Genomic DNA, 17897 nt, shown 5'->3' with positions numbered 1-17897 from the left:
GAGCCTAGGGGCAGAGTCACCGTGATCGGCTGTGCGCCTGCGTAGCGCTGCTCTGCCCGCATTTCTCAGGAACGCCCGTGCGCCTAGCCCCGCCTAGCATCCCAGAATCCCCTTCAAGCCGGAAGCTGGGCTTCCTCCCGGGACTGATGGGCCTCCTGCTCTCGTGGGCCAGGGAAGGCGGCTCTGGTCCGAGCCCCTACCTGCAGGAGGTGAGCTTGGCCTCTGGTAGTTCGCTCCCCTCAGTCTGATGGCGGCGAACCGGGACGGGCGAGGGTCACCCGCCACTGAATGAACTGCAGCGTTCGGGGCGGGCGGAAGGTGGGCTTCAGGCAGAGGGGGCTTACTTAGCGTTCTCAGAGCGGGAGAGGGGCACTCAGTGCTGAGGAGGTGCAGGATCAGGGGTGGGGTGAACACTTACCTGGCTACGAAATAACCTAAACAAGAGTTGATGAAAGGCTGTGAGGATGTAGAAGAATGAACTGTGTCATATGAAGAGGTAAAACCCAAACCTGATGGTCCAGGCAGTCACTGACCACATGGCTCTGAAACGTGGGAAAGATGTGGATGAGACCAGAATTGGAGGAGAGGAGTGTGCATCATTTGCTGGGCAATTCTCATTTAAAGATTTGAATTTAAAAGACTCTAGGGGAGGGGAGACAAAAAACTTAAAAGTGCTGTAATCTCATCAAGTGCTGACCAGTACTTTGCCAACCGAGGTCCATCTGGTCAAAGCTACGGTTTTTCCAGTAGTCATGTATGGATGTGAGAGTTGGACTATAAAGAAAAATAAACGCCGAAGAATTGATGCTTTTGAACTATGGTGTTGGAGAAGACTCTTGACAGTAACTTGGACAGCAAGGAGATCCAACCAGTCCATCCTAAAGGAAATCAGTCCTGAATATTCATTGGAAGGACTGATGCTGAAGTTGAAACTCCAATACTTTGGCCACCTGATGTGAAGAACTGACTCATTTGAAAAGACCCTGATGCTGGGAAAGAGTAAAGGCAAGAGGAGAAGGGGACAACAGAGGATGAGATGGTTGGATGGCATCACCAATTCAATGGGAGCTGGTGATGGACTGGGAAGTCTGGCATGCTGCAGTCCATGGGGTTGCAAAGAGTCGGACATGACTGAGCAACTGAAATGAATCTCATCAAAATAACGTAATTTTATAAAATTATAGGTACATACTTTTTGTATTCTGAGTTTTCATTTAACATTACTTTAAATAAAGAACTCAACCTAGTGCTGGAGCCAAGGGTTCCAATCCTTGTTCCCTCACTGGGTGTTATGTGATCTGGGTGGGCTTCCCCTTCCCTGTCCACACACAAGACTCAGTCCTGCTGACAAGCTTAGACACACATTATACCTATCACTGTAGTACACATGCTTGCCATTTTTAATGGCTACTGTGTTCTAAAGGGGTAGTAATTATAGTGAAATATAGAGCTATGAGGAGAATAAAGGGGTGAAAGTACATGAAAGGCGCATGCAAGTGAATTCATACCAGAAGAATCAAAGAAACTTAATGGCATTAAGTTTTAAAAGACCAAATAATAGTTTAGCAAGAAAAACTAGTACTTTGCATGAAATAGATCCTCAGAACTCTGATTTATATCAGAAACCTGCCTTAACGTGATGGGAAGAGGGTGTGATGAGCTCAATACAGTAAATCATCAAGACACGTCATAGTCAGACCACCACATAGTTGGTGTCATTCACTCAGTTGCTCTCAACTGCCCTCTACTTAACATGCTTGCCAGGTTAACTGAAAAGCTCAGTCCCTTTGAACACTTACTGCTCATGGCCTTGGCACAAGACTTGTGTTTAAGTGTGTGGGTTTCCAGGTACACATAACCCTTGTGTTCCCTCCAGTTTAGTTTGCTCGACAGGACTTATTTGCTCCCCAAATCGTTTGTCTGGATATATAATTATGTCTCCTCATTACAGAATTAGATATTATGTAACTGGTGAAAGAAGGGCAGAGTTGACTTTACTGCAGACTCTTGTAACGGTTGGAAGGACTCAGCCCACTTGCTAACAATGCCCAGGAGCAGAGAGCATGGCCACTGCCCAGATCTGGTTTCTAAATTGCTGCCTATAAAAAAGAGCCAGGGATTCCTGGAGAAAGGGCTCATCCCATACCTGGGGTATTGAGAGTGTGAGGTGAACTGGAAACAGCTTTGTCAAAAGGCCATTAAGTGCCCAAAGGTTGGAGAGGAATGACAGAGGACAAAAGGGCTACCTGAAGGTTTCTAACTGGCCAAGTCTTGGATTATCAGAAAATCTGAAACAGTGATCCTAACTGTGCAGCCCAAATCATATGTCATCACTGCTGGTGACTCCTGACTCTTGAAAAATCAGTAATTTAAGGAAAGACTTGAGTATGATCCTGCCTCTAGTGCAGTCCCAGCTGATGAAGGAAAGCTCTTCCTTACATAGTACCAGTCAGTAAATGTAGAAAGGACAGAATTAGAAAATTTCAGCAAATTTTGCTGAAATAATTGATTCTGGCAAGGATGATCATCATTGGATCCCCAAAACCATCAGGTAAAAGGTTGCTGGTAAATGGGCTGCCTACGCACTGCCACATCAGTGCACAGGTTATCTGTTACCTGCAACAGCAAGGACATCCTTTTAAGTTGGGAAGATGTGATCAAATTTTGCATCACAGTGAGTCATTTTTTTTTGTTTTTTTTTGGCTGTGCCAGGCAGCATGCAGGATCCCCCAACCATGGATCAAACCCATGTCCCCTGCATTGGGAGTGCAGTCTTAATCACTGGACTGCCAGGGAAGTCCCTAGTCAACCTGATATTGAGACTTTTGATGGGATGCAATATGAAATACATCTGTGAGGTGTTAATGTAAAAAATGTGTAACATGAATACACCAAGCCTTTGGCCCTATCTGCTAATTTATAGAAACTACAGGAACAAGATAAACAAACCACATGTACAATCTGTTAAATCCTGAAAGACATTTTACAACTGACCTGCTCTATTTGAAGGAGAAAGAAAAAAAAAAGTCCTGGAAAAAGAACCTCAAGGCAGGAAGCTATTCTGGGTGGATGGAATAGACAAGCATCTGTACGGCTTGAAGATGGAAACACAGACTGAGTGTTTGATAGTTGGGCATTAATGTTCATTTTTTGAGATATGTTATTGTGGTTGTTTTTATGAGATGCATGAATAGTGTTTAGGGGTGAAATGTCTGTAAGTTACTCTCCAGTTGCTCAGTAGAAAATATGGCAAAATGTTAATTTTTCCATCTAGGTGGATATATAGTTCATTTTATTATTTAACTTTTCTGTATATTTGAACATTTCATAATAAAAAGTTGTGGAAAATAAGACTACCTGTTTAAAAAAAAAACTTCAAAGCATGGATCAGACAACTGTAAAAGTGGGGAAAACATGAAGATCTAGGATTCTCCACAATTATTACTATAAGGGCATCAACTGCCTCGGTGTTTTCAGTGGAAGACCTTATAAGTGTATTATTTACATAAAACACACAAAGGTAGGAAACACAGATTAATGCAAAGAAAGGCGCTATGGACTGTAACACTCCACACTTTCTTTCCAGGAGAATAAAGTGTAAGGTATGAAGTACTGTTACAAAAAATTGCACCTTAAATACAATGGTTTTTTTTTTTTTTTTTTTTTAACATAACTATGGCATGAGCATAATCTGAGAATTATGCAACCTTAAGAAAACCTGGACTCTGTGAAGGGTGATTCCATGACATCGAGGTTAACTACGAGGAGGACAAGGGGAAAGCAGCTTCTTGAAGAAAACGCTCAGGAAGAGAACCTGGAAGATACTGGCACTCCAGGTCCTTTGCCACCTCCCCCTCCGGTCTTTCCAATATCTAAATGAAGCTGCATGGTCCATACATGCTTACAGTGTTATTTATGGCACCAGAAATTATATCAGGTTTTCCTCACCTAGCTCAGGAAAGCTTCTTGTATAAAGATGTCCCTTGACTTTTTAGGAATATCCCTGCTAGTAAGATTTGGGGATACTGGTTCTTCATTTTGAAGTCACTCCTATTAGTAACAAATGGCCAATATTTGTTACATATTTCTTTGCATGTATGCACTAAAAACTATAAAGATTTGCCAATTTCACACCACATCAGTTACTCTACCTTACTACTCCAGCCTAACTTGACTACATATTCATTAATTCAACCAGCATATCTCAACCACCTACCAAAGGCAAGGCACTGAAAGAACACAAGCAGAAGGGAAGGTCAGCTGTCAGCACATGGTCTGAAATTCTGAGAGTGCAATGCTGTGGACAGTACATACAGTAGTGGTTTCACCTATTTCTAATTGTGTTTCTACCAGTTTTCCTTATGTGCTGCTTGGGGCCCCACAGTTATTACTGTTTAATAATTACTGCAACGGTGATAGTTTCTGCATCAATGCTTTTTCCAATGAAACGTCTCGTTATCTTAAGAGTAATCCCTATTTTACTTACATGTACGAGGAGTACCAATTTCAGTGATTCTTTTGAAACCAGTCATTTCAATTTTAGTTTCTTCTTACATAAATAGGCTGGTTTGCTTTTTCATTCACGTGGCCACTCTTATTTTCTTAGGTAATCAAGTCTAGTAACATTTCAGCTGTAAGTAGTCTCTGTATCCTCTTTCCTCACCCTTAAGTCTTTAGATTATCTTTTTTCCCTGACCCACTTTCTGCACTAAACTCAAACCCATTTCCCACTACTTATTTTTTCCTCATACTGTTTAAATAGCTGCTTACATTCATTACTTTAAGATAACGGGGTTGCATTTAGCAACCCATTTCAGCAGGTTTCCTAGGCTCATTCCATGAAGCACCGGTTAAGATCACATCCTTGATTTTGTTACCTTTCATTATTTTAGAAAGCTTTCTGTTGCTTCAGTCAGCTGTGACTTTCAGGAGGTAAGCCCTGGAAGGATCCAACTAGGAGGTCTGGGCCCTGAGCACAGTAGGCACTCAAGAAACATGTTTCAAAGGAAGAAACGGACTTTCTACAGTAAGACTGTCATGGGGGAGCCTTAGGGTATGATTTTAGGAGTCAGATGGGGGAAAAAAAAGGAACTGTGAATTTAGGAATCAAATGGGGGAAAGAAAAAAAAAAAAGGAACTGTATTCTTTTCTTCTGGATGACAGCTGTCGAAAGCTAGTGCGTGCTCAGTTGTGTCCAACTCTTTGCAACCCCATTGCCTGGAGCAAAAATACTGGAGTGGGTTGCCATTTCCTCCAGGGGATCTTCCCAACCCAGGGATCGAACCCACATCTCCTGTGTCTCCTAATTGGCAGGCAGATTCTTTACCACTGAGTCACTTGGGAAGCCTGTCAAAATCTAGTGAGACTCAGGCTGTTATGTTTTAGATACTAAACATATCTAAATTTTAAATTGTTTAAATTTTAATTTTTGCCTGTATAAGAAAATTTGTGCACGTGTCTAAGGGTTACAGACACATTAGCTTCTCCTAACAGATCATCTTTCACTAGGCTGCTCTTCCTTTAACATCTCAGTATTTAGAGGAAAGCATAATTAAACAGTGGTCACACACAAGTCCTTCCTTAAGATACTTTCAACCATTTTCTTTTTTGGCAAACCTACTGGCTTCACGTGCAGTTATGGCATAACAGGAAAAGGGAAGGGGGCCCTTTACATATTTAAGGCTTCAAATCTGGGAAGAACTAAAGGCTGGAGGGCAGCTCTTCTGTTCTGTCACCCTGGGATTACCCTCTGGTGTGGAAGCTCTACTGGATGGAAGCCTTCCTGTTACAGTACATTCTTAAGGCCTCATGAAGAAGTACTTGAAACTCCGTCTGAGTTAGTGGCTAACAGGTTTCTGGCACTCTTCCTTTCCTACGGTTTCTTTCTGGGATGAACTAAACCGGCATCAAATAAAGGTTATTATGAAGCGAATGTTTTCATCTGAAATTTCACAGTACATTTAAATAGGTTATACTCCCATCACTAATTCCGATACTTCTGCTGAGTGAAAATCTAACCCATATTGCACTTCTTTTGAATAATGTTTTCAACAAGCAGAGTACAAAATAAAATGTAGAACTATTAGGTTTGAAAACCTGTGTGCAGTCTCCCGGATGCATTAGTTTCGATTTCTGGCACCTGTGTGGACACGCTGATGCTGGATGAGGTTCGTACTCTGGGTGAAGCTTTTACCACATATGCGACATGCATAGGGCTTCTCTCCCGTGTGAATCCTCTGGTGCTGAATAAGGCATGTTCTCTGGCTAAAATCTTTGTTGCATGCGTTACATTTATAGGGTCTCTCTCCAGTATGAGTTCTCTGATGCTGATTAAGTGATGAGGAATAAATGAATGCCTTCCCACACTCGTTGCATTTGTAGGGTTTCTCTCCAGTGTGAATCCTTTGATGCTGAGTAAGGTTTGCACCCTGTCTATATGCTTTCCCACATATGTTGCATTTAAACGGTTTTTCTCCATTGTGAATCCTCTGGTGCTGAGTAAGGTGAACGCTCTGGCTGAATGCTTTCCCACACACGCTGCACTTATAGGGTTTCTCCCCAGTATGTGTTCTGTGATGCTGAGTGAGGTTTGCACTCTGGCTGAAGGCTTTCCCACATATGCTGCATATATAGGACTTCTCTCCAGTGTGAGTGGTCTGGTGCTGAATAAGTGTGGAGGAATGAGCGAAGGCTTTTCCACATTCGTTGCATTTGTAACACTTCTCTCCAGAGTGAATTCTCTGATGTCGAATAAGGTAAGTGCTCTGACTGAATACTTTCCAGCACTCATTGCATTTATATGGTTTCTTTCCTGTGTGTATCTTTTGATGTTGGAGGAGGTGTGTGCTCTGGCTGAAGGTCTTCCCACATTCATTGCATATGTAAGGTTTTTCTCCAGTATGAACTCTCTGGTGATTAATGAGTGATGAGCTGTGGCTGAAGGTTTTACCGCATTCCAAGCACTTGTAGGGTTTCTCTCCCGTGTGTGTCCTCTGGTGGATGGTGAGGTGAGCACGCTGGCTGAAGTCTTTCCCACAGTCATCACACTTGTAGGGTTTCTCTCCCGTGTGGATCCGCTGGTGTATGGTAAGGTGGGCACGCTGGCTGAAGGCTTTCCCGCACTGGTGGCATTCATAGGGTTTCTCTCCCGTGTGCATCCTCTGATGTGCGATGAGGGATGAGACGTGTCTGAACTCCTTGCCGCACTCTTCACATTCGTAAGACTTCTCTTTGGCATGGCTGTTTTGGTGTGCGATGAGGGATGGGTACTTCCTGAACTTCTTCCCACACACCTTACACTTATAAGGCTTCTCTCCAGGGTATATTTTCCTGTGCACGATGCCAGGGATGAAGGTCTTGTCTTCATCGTACATGAAAGTTTTATTGTCTGACTGGGTACCAAACTGCATAATTAGGTTTGAATGCTTTTCAAAATCACCTCTATATATATCATATTTATAGTCTTCTACAGGACTACCTTCTTGTGAAAGGACTGACTTCACACTGTAATGTCTCCTTTTGGTGGGAATTCTCCTGAAGGTCTCTGCCGCTTGCCCCTCCATTCTGTCATCATAGTCAGAGGGTTCTTCCAGTTTGATGGGCTTGATTCCATCCTTTTTGAGTTTAGAAACATTTTCCACCAGAGTACACTCTTGGGCTTTGGTTTCCCATTCTGAAATTAACAAAAAATATATAAAAAAGTCTGCCTCTGTTTGAAGAAAGGAAACTACTAAAGTAGAAACAAAATAATGAACATGAATAAAATGCCTAAAAAGACTGGCTTTGACAGCCTCATAACATGGTCTTCAACGTGCAGGCAAGGAGGATAAAACGGCAGAAAACAGGCCTAAATAGTTGAAGGAGGACTGACTCCTCCCTATTTAACAACAGTGTGGAGTTACTAGAATAGGTGAGGTCAGGCAACAGAATTAAGAAGTGAAAACAGATGATGAACAACGTAGCATGACTTTCATTACATAATCATTTATAATCATATAAGTTAACTTACATAGCAGGTCATAAAGCAGGCTGGCTGTCACCACCCCTCCTTCCAATCTACCCTGCACACCCTCATGATATCCTGGGTAGTTTCATGGTGTGTGTCCCTGCTTTAATACTTATAGTAACTCCTACAGCCTTGGAGCAGTGGTCCAGACCTGAAACACATCAAGTGACTGGGACCCTCCCAGACATCCTGAGGCAGAAACCCTGGAAGTAGGGCTGAGCCCTCCAGGAGGTTTAAATCACACTGAAGTTTCAGGATCAGTGGCTTAAAGTATGAAAGTTAAAGGAAAAAAAGTTAAAATACCTCCATTCAGTACTCAGGCCCCAAATAATCTACCCTTTTCTATTGTACTCTCCCCTGTTCCACACCTCACATTCACCTTAAAGTTTGAAGTTATCCACATAACTTACAACTGTGTCCTCATCATCTTCTGAAGGTGCCACTAATTCCAGATTTCTTTTATGACACCTTCATCTATTAAGAAAGATGCTTATGGCCCAGCTCATGTTTCTTTCTCCTTCTCAGAATCCTAAAGTACAGATTAGGTTGAATCATAAAAAACTGCCTTGTATATAGGTGAATATGGCAGAATATCAGCAGTTTCATATAGTTCAACTTAATATAATGTTAGGCCTATGGCATTAGTTGGCCTTACATTATTTCATAGTTTTGTGTGTTTATTTCCAACTCAGATGCAAACTCTGGAAATGGCTTATCCTTCTTTTACATTTCCTTCAGAAAAAGGCATAAGACTCTGGATATGGAGGCCACTCAAGTGAACCTGGTAAAATAAATGACAATACCTTGTTGTAAAATGAACTCAGATGAAAGCATGCGCATGTGTGTGCACACACATACACGGACCCCAAAACCTGACTGCAAAGCCATCAAATATTCATTTGTTGATGCCTATGTTTCATTATGATGACTTAAAACATATTTAAGCTACAACACCTTTGAAATCAGGTAAGAAACTTGTAACTTGAAAATATTAAAAATTATATAATGAAACATCAAATAGAGTTCATAATACAGTACAAACAATACTGGATAGTTCAGAAAGTTTCTAAGATGCAGGTCAAAGTAGGATATTTACAAATATATCCATTCAGTAGACTCATCCATCAATAAAGGACTAGTTAGAATAGGAGATAATGGAATAGTAGGTATATTGACCTGAAAAAGTGTGCAGGACATATTAACAGGAAAAAAAGAGAGAAAATGGTATGTAAGGAAAGATCCCATCAGTGTAAAGATGTGTATCTCCAACTCCTCACCCCAAACCAGGGCCTTCTCCCCTCGGATCAGCACTCTCTGCATGCCTGCATATACATGTGGTTAAGGAAATGGAGACATATAGTTCATTACTCTGCCTCGTGCTGCTTCGATTTACACACTACTTTTATTGCTTTGATTCAAATACAAAAATTAGACATTACAAAATGCTTAGGAGTAATGTTAAATGAAAAAAGCAGTATCGTGACTAGCATGAAAACTCATTAGAACTAGGTAATTACCAAGATGCCAACAATGGGATTTCTAAGCTTCAAAAAATATTTTCTGATTTTCAAGAAATTGCCTGTATTTCTTTGTTATTTAGTACTACAAACATTGATGTATCACTTCATCTAGTGGAAAAAAATTTAAAAACAACTTCCTTAAACCAGGATTTATTACTCCCTCCTTAAAAAAAAAAACCAAAATGAGAATGTTAACGGAATGCATGGGAAAGTGTGTGTGTGTGTATGTGTATATGTGTGTGTGTATGTATATATACACATGTGTATACACACACACACACACACACACATATACATACACACATATATATGGCTTTTGAGGTGGCTCAGCAGTAAAGAATCCACCTGCCAATGCAGGAGATGAAAGACACGGGTTCCATCCCTGAGTTGGGAAAATCCCCTGGAGCAGGAAATGGCAACCTGCTCCAGGATTCTTGTTGGGAAAATACCATGGACAGAAGAGCCTGGAGGGCTACATTCCATGGGGTTGCAGAGCTGGACACAACTGAGCGACTGAGCACAAACACACAAGTAGTGTGTGTGTATAAAGATGAGATAGTCCCAGAAACTGGGTTTAGCTTCTGTGTGATCAGAATCAGTCTATGACAGAATGCTCCATACACCTGAGAAGGAAGTACTAAAGTTATAATTAGGGACTTCCCTGGTGGTCCAGTGGCTAAGACTCCAAGGTCCCAAAGCAGGGGACCTGGGTTCAATCCTTGGTAAGGGAATTAAGTCCCATATGCTGCAACCTGGTGCAGCCAAATAAATAAATAAATAAAATAAATAAAGTTATAATTAACAAGCTTAAAGTAACAAGCCTGAATGATGACGACAAAGAAATCGCTATTATAAGCATACATTCTTAAACCAACGAGACCATTAAGCAGGGCTTAAATATGTATATATAACTAACCAGAAAGGATGAATTAAAAGCATAGGTATCACACAGTGGTGTAATATTTTTAGCAGGAGAGAGCAGTGTTGATCAGGCTATCAAGGGAGGGATATCAAGGATTGGGGGAGGTCTGGTCTAAACCTGAAGAAATAGGTGGTCCTGTATGATGTAAAGAACCATGAAATTCTGAGACAGGACTGGCCATCAGAGACCAACACAGATGCTCGATCTGTGAGTCATCCAAGTTCCCACTCCTCAAGCATGACTGATGAGATGATGTAACCAAAGGTTCAACTTACACCTCTCTGAGCCACTAAGAAAGTAAAACCCTTAGAGGCCCCAAATCAAGTAAAAGCAGAAGACTGGGATCTTGGAAGTTGACGCTGACTGCCCGAGACACTCCTCCACCCTGTTGGTGGCCTCCAGCTGCCCATTAAGGGTGCAAGGGGTTTGGGGGCCAGAAGACAGAGCCCGTAGCCAACCAGGAGGGGCAGCGGGCGGGAGCCTGTATGCTCTGTGCCACACCCTTATAGAGGATGGGCTAGAAAAACAAACAAAATGCAAAACTTCACCTCAACTGAAGGAGAAAAGGAACTTGACTTTCTCAGTTTTGTGCTCCTTGGTGAGAGCAAAATCCCCCCCAATAGGCCCCCTTTTGGGGTTTACAGCCTTAATTCAACCTGATCATCTGAAAAACTGAAGTGGCCCCAGAGGGGCAGTGCCTCCCAGAAGACTGTGCAGTGCAGGGCTAGTTCCATCCTGCCACGTGTTTTCTCAGTATTTAGACTGTGCTGAAATCACTCCCTAAATAATTTGGTGTGTATTTTGTGTCACTCTGCCAACTAGAGCCAATAGGCTGTAAATTATAAGAAGAATTAGTTTTTCAAGTAGCACCCTTAAAATATCTGGTGATCAGATAAAGTTAACTTTTTAAAAAAGTGAAGCAATCTGCTATAAGGGAGCATATTATTCTCTGTCATTACTATTTAATTTACTGTTACTACTGTATTCCAGCATTGATACTGGTAGACAACCAGAAGTCAGTGCCTTAAAAAAGGAGGGCTGGTGGATAGGAATGGAAATGCAAATGAGTACAATGTACTTCTTTTCTACACAGAAGGAGAGCTAAGACTATACGACTTATCTCTGCAAAGAGAAACACAGAAGGATAAACCAGAGATAAGGGAACAGAGTAAACTGCAGAGTGGGTTGGAATATGGCAGGAGGGAAGAGAGCACACGCCTTTCTCTACAGTCTTGACTTCTGAACCATGAAAATGCTTTATAGACTCAAAAATGTAAGATTAAACAAAAAAGAATCAAGAAATAAGAAAATACTAAAACTGAACCCAAATGGAATCAAACAAACTTCACTGTACATCAAACTGTTACGAAAACCAGAAGGGAAGAATTCAAGTAACTGAACCCAGCATCCTTGGTGGATATCCTTGTGTATCCTTGGTGGACTATCTCCTGAGGACAGGAAGGCATTCTGAATATTACCTGAACAGTCTGTTATTTCAACGATATAATTCTGAAACCATTCTTGTGTGTATTATTATGACAGAGCAAATGAGCAGACAGATATACTGATGCTGGGAACCACGTGACTCGCTGTGTGGGAAAGGAAATAGAAAATGGTTATGGGAAGGTACAAGATGGGCCTTGTGATGCTGGACTGGAATGTGAGTTACCAGTATGAATCCAGGTTTCAAGAAACCTGCACACATATTTCACAGTTCTACCTACTGAACTGATCTAGAAGCAGTGGTACCCAGGATAGTGAACACTCTCACTGCCCAGATTTTGGCTTCTCATCACTAATCTCCACTACAATGAACCACTGTTCCTCAAAGAAATTCCAGGTCTAAGGTGGGCATGAGGTGTGCCTGCAGACCATCCTCCACCAGGAAGCCAGGAAACACTGAAACATGGATGGAAATGCCTCAAATGGACATGGCCTTGGGCTGAAAGGTGGCCATCGCCCACATTTGGGACAACTGATAATTAAAAGCAACTCCCCCACCCCACAAATGGAATGGGCCAATAATACACTGAATTTTAAAAAATTCCATTACTTCATAGTGACACGTACACATAAGAAAGGGATGGGAGGAGGGACAGCTGTTTTTCACAGAAAAATAATTTCGAAGAGATGAAGAATTAGAAAATCATCATTTTTAAACCTGCAATGTAATAAAGCAAGGATCTTCAGTGGACGCTACGAATCTTAAATGAAAGATCATCAGGGACTAGAATAGTCATTCTAGGTGTCAATACACAGATGACTACACAGATGTAGGAACTGTGTGAATGTGGCAAACAGGTAGAGACTTCTGTCCGTATAGCTCTGGCTTTACATATTTTTATAATTTCTAGTCTTGTAAACATGTTATCTTTTAAAATAATTAGAAAATAAAAAAGGAGGAACTGAGGTAGGAGACTGCAGGCAGGTGGATACAGGATTTTGTCAACAGACAGAGTAAACGAAATTCAAAAAGACGTTGAAAGGGTTTGAAATTTAAGATCTTAGGGGACATTCATGCGTGCTTAAGAATTCAGGGAGGGAACACAAGGAAAGCCCCAGGCAGAGCTCTAAGAGAGGGAAACTAAGGGTCATGGAGAAGTACAAAATGATACATAGTAGATCTTTTCCTGAAGATGGGATCTGGAAAGAAGCCTCACCAAGCAGCTCAGTCATCTTGACCAGCTGGGGTGTCTCTGTGTACAGTGGGCGACTCGGCCATATTTAAAAACACATCTCACACACTTAGCATAACACAGGCTCTTAAGCACAAAGAATCTCGTCCACTGGTTGTTCTCTCACCTGGACTTGGGCCTTCTAGAATTTCTTTTAGCACCATCCACGGTTCTTCCAACATGGGGATCACAGTTGGTCTATACACTGTAAGTCCTGTCCAGGAGGAACAAAATGAGTTTTACCCTGGAGATAAACAATCATACTACTTTTATTGACTGACTCCTTCTTACCCATGAGGACAGACCTCTTACAGGAAAAGAACAGTTCACAGACACGATCTCATGAATGAGGTCACTGCCCTTTTGAAGCAGGGACAAGAATCTCCCACCACCCTGGAGGGTGCGTGTGCAGAGACTGGGGGAGGCAGGCGCTGGGCACGGCGTGGGGGGGTCCTGGGGGCCGCGCATCGTGGTTCCTGATGACCTTTTACTTTGAAACCTTCCATCTGGGAAAAGGGAGCAGAAACTGGCTGTTTCTGTGCCTGAACAGATGAGCATGTTCACCTCTAGGCCCAGCCCACTTTTGAGAGCTGAGGACAGACAGACTCTGGCATGTGTGTGGTTGGGGGGCACAGACAGACGCTTACCGAGAGAAACCATATTCCAGTAGTTCTGCAGTGTCACGGTCTTGTACAATTCCTTCTGCACAGGACGCATGAGCTCCCAGTCCTCCTGGGTGATGTCCACTGCCACATCTTTGAATGTGACAGATTCCTGAAACATCAGAAGGGCAGTGATGGCACAGGTGCATGCATGGTGGGTGAACCACAGAGTCTTGAGCGTTGGCAGGACCCTAAAGGTTACTACCCAATATTCACCCAGTGTATGGATGAGCAAACTCAAGTGGCCTAGAAGTATGAAAATAAAATCAAATTTACCATTTTTAGTGCAGGCATTGGCAGTTTCATCTTAAAGAAGAAAGGGATGTGAACATAGATGACACAGAGTTGAAAGGTTTGGCTTTTCAAGTGCTGTCTTATGAATTAATAAAATGCATTATAATTTGACATTTTAAGATATTTTGTCTGCTCTATTATGGAAAGCAGAGCCCTTCCTCTTCCTTTCTAAAATAAAACTGGTACTAATAACCACACTGAACTACTGAACTTACAGAACATCTTACAGTCTGGTCAAGTTAGCGTCCCTCTGTTCTTCCTTTGTTTAAAAAAAAATTCTTGGTTACTCTCATATGTTTTTCAAATAAATCTTCTTTCTTTAAAAAACTGTATTGGGATTTTCAAATCACAGTTAAGTGTAAAATTTAGGGAGAGCTGAAAATTTTACAGTATTTAAGGCTTCTTCTTTCATGTCCCATAGAATAACACAGGATTGCAAAATTTATATTATCTTGAGTTCTGGCTATTTTAAATTTGAGGGGGTAATACTATGAATGGAATCTTTAATTTCATTCTAAGATCTGATTTTTTCAGGTATATAATAAAATGATTATAATTTTTGTAAGCCATTTTCTGTAGCTGTCACTTTACTCAAATTTTCCATTAGTATTTCTAACAGTTTTCCCCTTGATTTCCTTAGGTTTTTTTGGGTAAACATTCATATTATCTACAAGTAATAATTTTACTCTGGTTATCAATTTTTTTTTTGGTTATCAATTTCAGACTACATATACTTTTACAGTAAACCTTTCTCTTAAGACGGCCTGGGCTGCTCTTCCTTAAGATAACAGAGACTCATAATCAACAGGAACACCGCACAAGTCATGGCCTTTAATTACCTGTTAAAGAAAAATAATAACTGTTGTTTAATCTCACTGCAGTCTTCTTGATGACTTACTGTAGTCCAGACTAATGGGTCTCATAGTATTTAATGCTCACAATCCAAGAGGAATATTCTTTCACTGGAGTTGAATAACTCGGGCTACGAGTAGTTAAGCATCTTTGCCCCAAGTCACAGGTTCCATGGCGGAACCCGGAACCAAATCTAGACTCACATGGCTCTGGAGGTCAATGCTGTAGCCTCCATGTGATACTACTTCTTGAAAATAAAACAGCACCCCTTCCTGCGGTGAGGAAAGGGGTGATCAGAAGAAGCAATGGGTCCTGTTTCCTGTAAAAGGCACTCACCTACCTTAACAGGCCAGGGAGACTTAAGTTGAAAACTGAGGCTTAGGTCTTTGATAGGACTTCTGGGGTCACAGAAGGTAGAGGGCCAGGTTAGAATATGTCCTCACACACGAAGGAGGCATTTTACAATCACAGAAGGAACTGACACTCCTCTGGTGGTCCAGTGGTTAAAACTTTGTACTCCCAATGCAGGGGGCCCCAGGTTTGATTCCTGGTCAGGGAACTAGATCCCACATGCTGCAACTGAAGATCCCAAGTGTTGCAACTAAGACGCCCAGCAGGCAAATAAATAAATAAATGTTTTAGAAAGAAAGAAAGGAAAAAACTGACACTCACTTTGGTAACCAAGTCATTGAACCACCCTGCCTGGAAAGCTTGTCTTCCTTTGGGGTCGTCCTCTGGGGTCTCTTGGGAAAGGGTGAAGTTCTGAGGAGCAGCTGGGAAAGAGAGAGAAAGACCATGATGGAGATCAGAGGTGTCTGAAGAGCCTAGGAAACTCTTCACCAGTAGATGTCTATGTTTTCTTAAAGCGAAGAGGAGTCAGAAGGAAACCAGAAATAGCACCCCTGCTTCGAAGAAGTAGAGGGAAGAGGCAGTGACTCACCTGAAGACCCTGGCGCAGGCCTCAAAAACAATCTGCTCTGGGACTCTGGAATAGGTGCCAAATTCACAATTTCCCACTAAACCCTCACGTGATAGGAATTTTGCGAGTTGTCTTTTTACTCAGTAAAGAAATATTCCTTGGACATTTCCTAGCTATTTGGAAGCATAGGTTAAAAAACTAAATAAAATCCAGTTCACAAAGCAAATTATTTACTGTCAAAAGGTTCAAACCTCTGCAGGAAACCTCCTGAGGGCTCACACAGAGGTCATCTATTGTGCCTGGCCACTGTTTTACAAGACACATCGTCTGCGTTCAGAGAACATGTGCTGGGTTCTGAGCAGGTAGAAGGTGAATGCCATGCAAAAAGGGGTTCAGGTGAAGCAGGTCCTCACTCACTCCCTGAGCTCCGTTCTCCTGATCACCTCCAAGGGCTGTTCTCTGACATGATGGCTGTTTTCGTGGACCACCCTGGGCTCCTCCCCCCTCTGCCCTACAAGTCTTACCGTCTTCTTTCAGAATCTGAGTCAAGTCCTCCACCAGCGTCACCACCTCCTCACTGTTCCTTGGGTACTGGGACTTCACCCACGTCCGAACCTCCCCAGGCAGGATGCTCAGGAACTGCTCCAGAACCAGCAGCTCCAGGATTTGCTCCTTTGAGTGAATCTCGGGTCTCAGCCACTTAAGGCAGAGCTCTCGGAGCTGGTTCAAGGCTTTCCGAGGACCAGCCAGGTCTGGGTACGGGAAGTTCCTGAAATTCTGCCGACAGGTCTCAGTGTCACGCAGGAGTCTCAAGGCGAGGATTTCCTTCTCAGCATTTCGGGGTCCGCTCTGAGCCTTGTCCATCTTCCATGTTAGCAGGACTTGGGCGCGAGAAGAATTGGTCGTCCTCCTGCTTGGGGAGAACATTGCTACAAACAGGAGAGTCAATCTGGCAACAGCCTTTATTTCTCCAGGTCAGAGCCAAGTGCTTGAAGTCACATGCTAGAGCCACCGAGACATTTAAGAAGGGCTGCTGCAGCCAGGGGCTGAACAGAGGCAAGGAGGAGTCAGCTGTCTTCCTTACAAATTCTGAGCCCAGAATTCGTAGGGATGGGGAAGAGACCCTGAAACACAGGAATACACCACATAGTCAGGAATTCCTGGTGCTCTCTGCCAGACACACAAACAGAAATAGCTGACCTAGAGACCTTACCAATTGGGCACCAGTTGGGACTGCCATAAAAGAGTGGAGCTAGATGCAATGACTTGAATCCTGAGCAAAAGCACAGGTCAAACTTCTAACTTGTACAGGAAAAAAAAAAAAAGCCTCAGTATTTTAGTCATTATTACACAAGCTATAATGACTGAAGTGACTCTCAAAAACAACAGCAAATCTGTTACTTCGAACAAACTCGGAGAACTTTTTAAAGCGCTCAAGGTTGGGGAAAAGCGGCGAGCCATCCACCTGCTCTGCATATCGATGACGGCCAGTCCTAGCCCATCACTACCTGAGGTCTGGGACAGGAAAGAAGCAGAGGGGACCCGTGTGACTTGAAGCCCATGCACAGCTTCTACAGGACAATTCTTTAGGAATACATTTGGAACCAGTTTTCCCACGGAAAACCTCACTGCAGGCCTGACACCACCTGTCCACGGTCTCCACCTCCAAGCCCCCCTCAACTGCACCGTGTCCCCTAAAGCCAGGTGCTCACTAGGCCTGCTGGGCAGAGGCGCCCCTGGCCTGCTCACCCGGCGGGGTCCCCCTAACTCCGCAGTCTGAAGGTCGGGGGCAGCTGCGCGGGGTCTGCCCCGCAGCCCCCACCCCTCAGGCCGCCCGCATCCTAACCTGTGGCCGGACCGGCGGACACGCAGCGGAGCGGCCCTAGAGGCCCGGGGCAACAATGGCGGCAGGCGCTGCGCCTGCGTGGCGGGCTCGGTTCCGCGCTGCAGAGGGGCCTCCGCCCGCCACGTCTCGTCCCGGAGGGCACGGAGGCTGGGCCGGAGCCGCCCGTCCAGCCCGGTCCTTGGAAGCCCGGCCCGGAACCACC

At 43.2% G+C, this 17897-nt stretch overlaps 1 protein-coding gene across 3 annotated transcripts; it reads right to left on the bottom strand.

Moving 5' to 3' along the window:
* Window positions 1-3257: 3257 nt before the first annotated feature.
* ZNF287 (zinc finger protein 287) lies at window positions 3258-16922 on the bottom strand. 3 transcript variants are annotated; one of them, XM_020892240.2, is made up of 5 exons: window positions 16374-16922; window positions 15603-15703; window positions 13770-13896; window positions 13250-13336; window positions 3258-7672 (listed from the first exon to the last, which is right to left on the bottom strand). In XM_020892240.2, exons 1-5 carry the CDS (start codon window positions 16774-16776, stop codon window positions 6120-6122), a joined length of 2271 nt encoding a protein of 756 aa, XP_020747899.2. In that variant the 5' UTR covers window positions 16777-16922; the 3' UTR covers window positions 3258-6119. The 3 variants fall into 3 exon arrangements, with proteins under 3 accessions (XP_020747899.2, XP_020747900.2, XP_020747902.2); XM_020892241.2 differs by lacking the exons at window positions 15603-15703; window positions 16374-16922 and adding an exon at window positions 14061-15596; XM_020892243.2 differs by lacking the exons at window positions 15603-15703; window positions 16374-16922 and adding an exon at window positions 14826-15596.
* Window positions 16923-17897: the final 975 nt, after the last annotated feature.

Source organism: Odocoileus virginianus, chromosome 17, assembly GCF_023699985.2.
Source record: "Odocoileus virginianus isolate 20LAN1187 ecotype Illinois chromosome 17, Ovbor_1.2, whole genome shotgun sequence".
In the NCBI taxonomy this organism is placed as follows: Eukaryota; Metazoa; Chordata; class Mammalia; order Artiodactyla; family Cervidae; genus Odocoileus; species Odocoileus virginianus.
This window is presented reverse-complemented; position numbering and strand designations above follow the sequence as displayed.

Coding starts and splice junctions, on each gene's coding strand:
- ZNF287 (XM_020892240.2), bottom strand. CDS start 16,776: ATGTTCTCCCCAAGCAGGAGGACGACCAATTCTTCTCGCGCCCAAGTC. Junction 13,337..13,769: donor CTGGAATATGGTTTCTCTCG/GTAAGCGTCTGT, acceptor CCTCCTGGACAG/GACTTACAGTGTATAGACCA. Junction 7,673..13,249: donor TCTAGAAGGCCCAAGTCCAG/GTGAGAGAACAA, acceptor TGTTAATTTCAG/AATGGGAAACCAAAGCCCAA.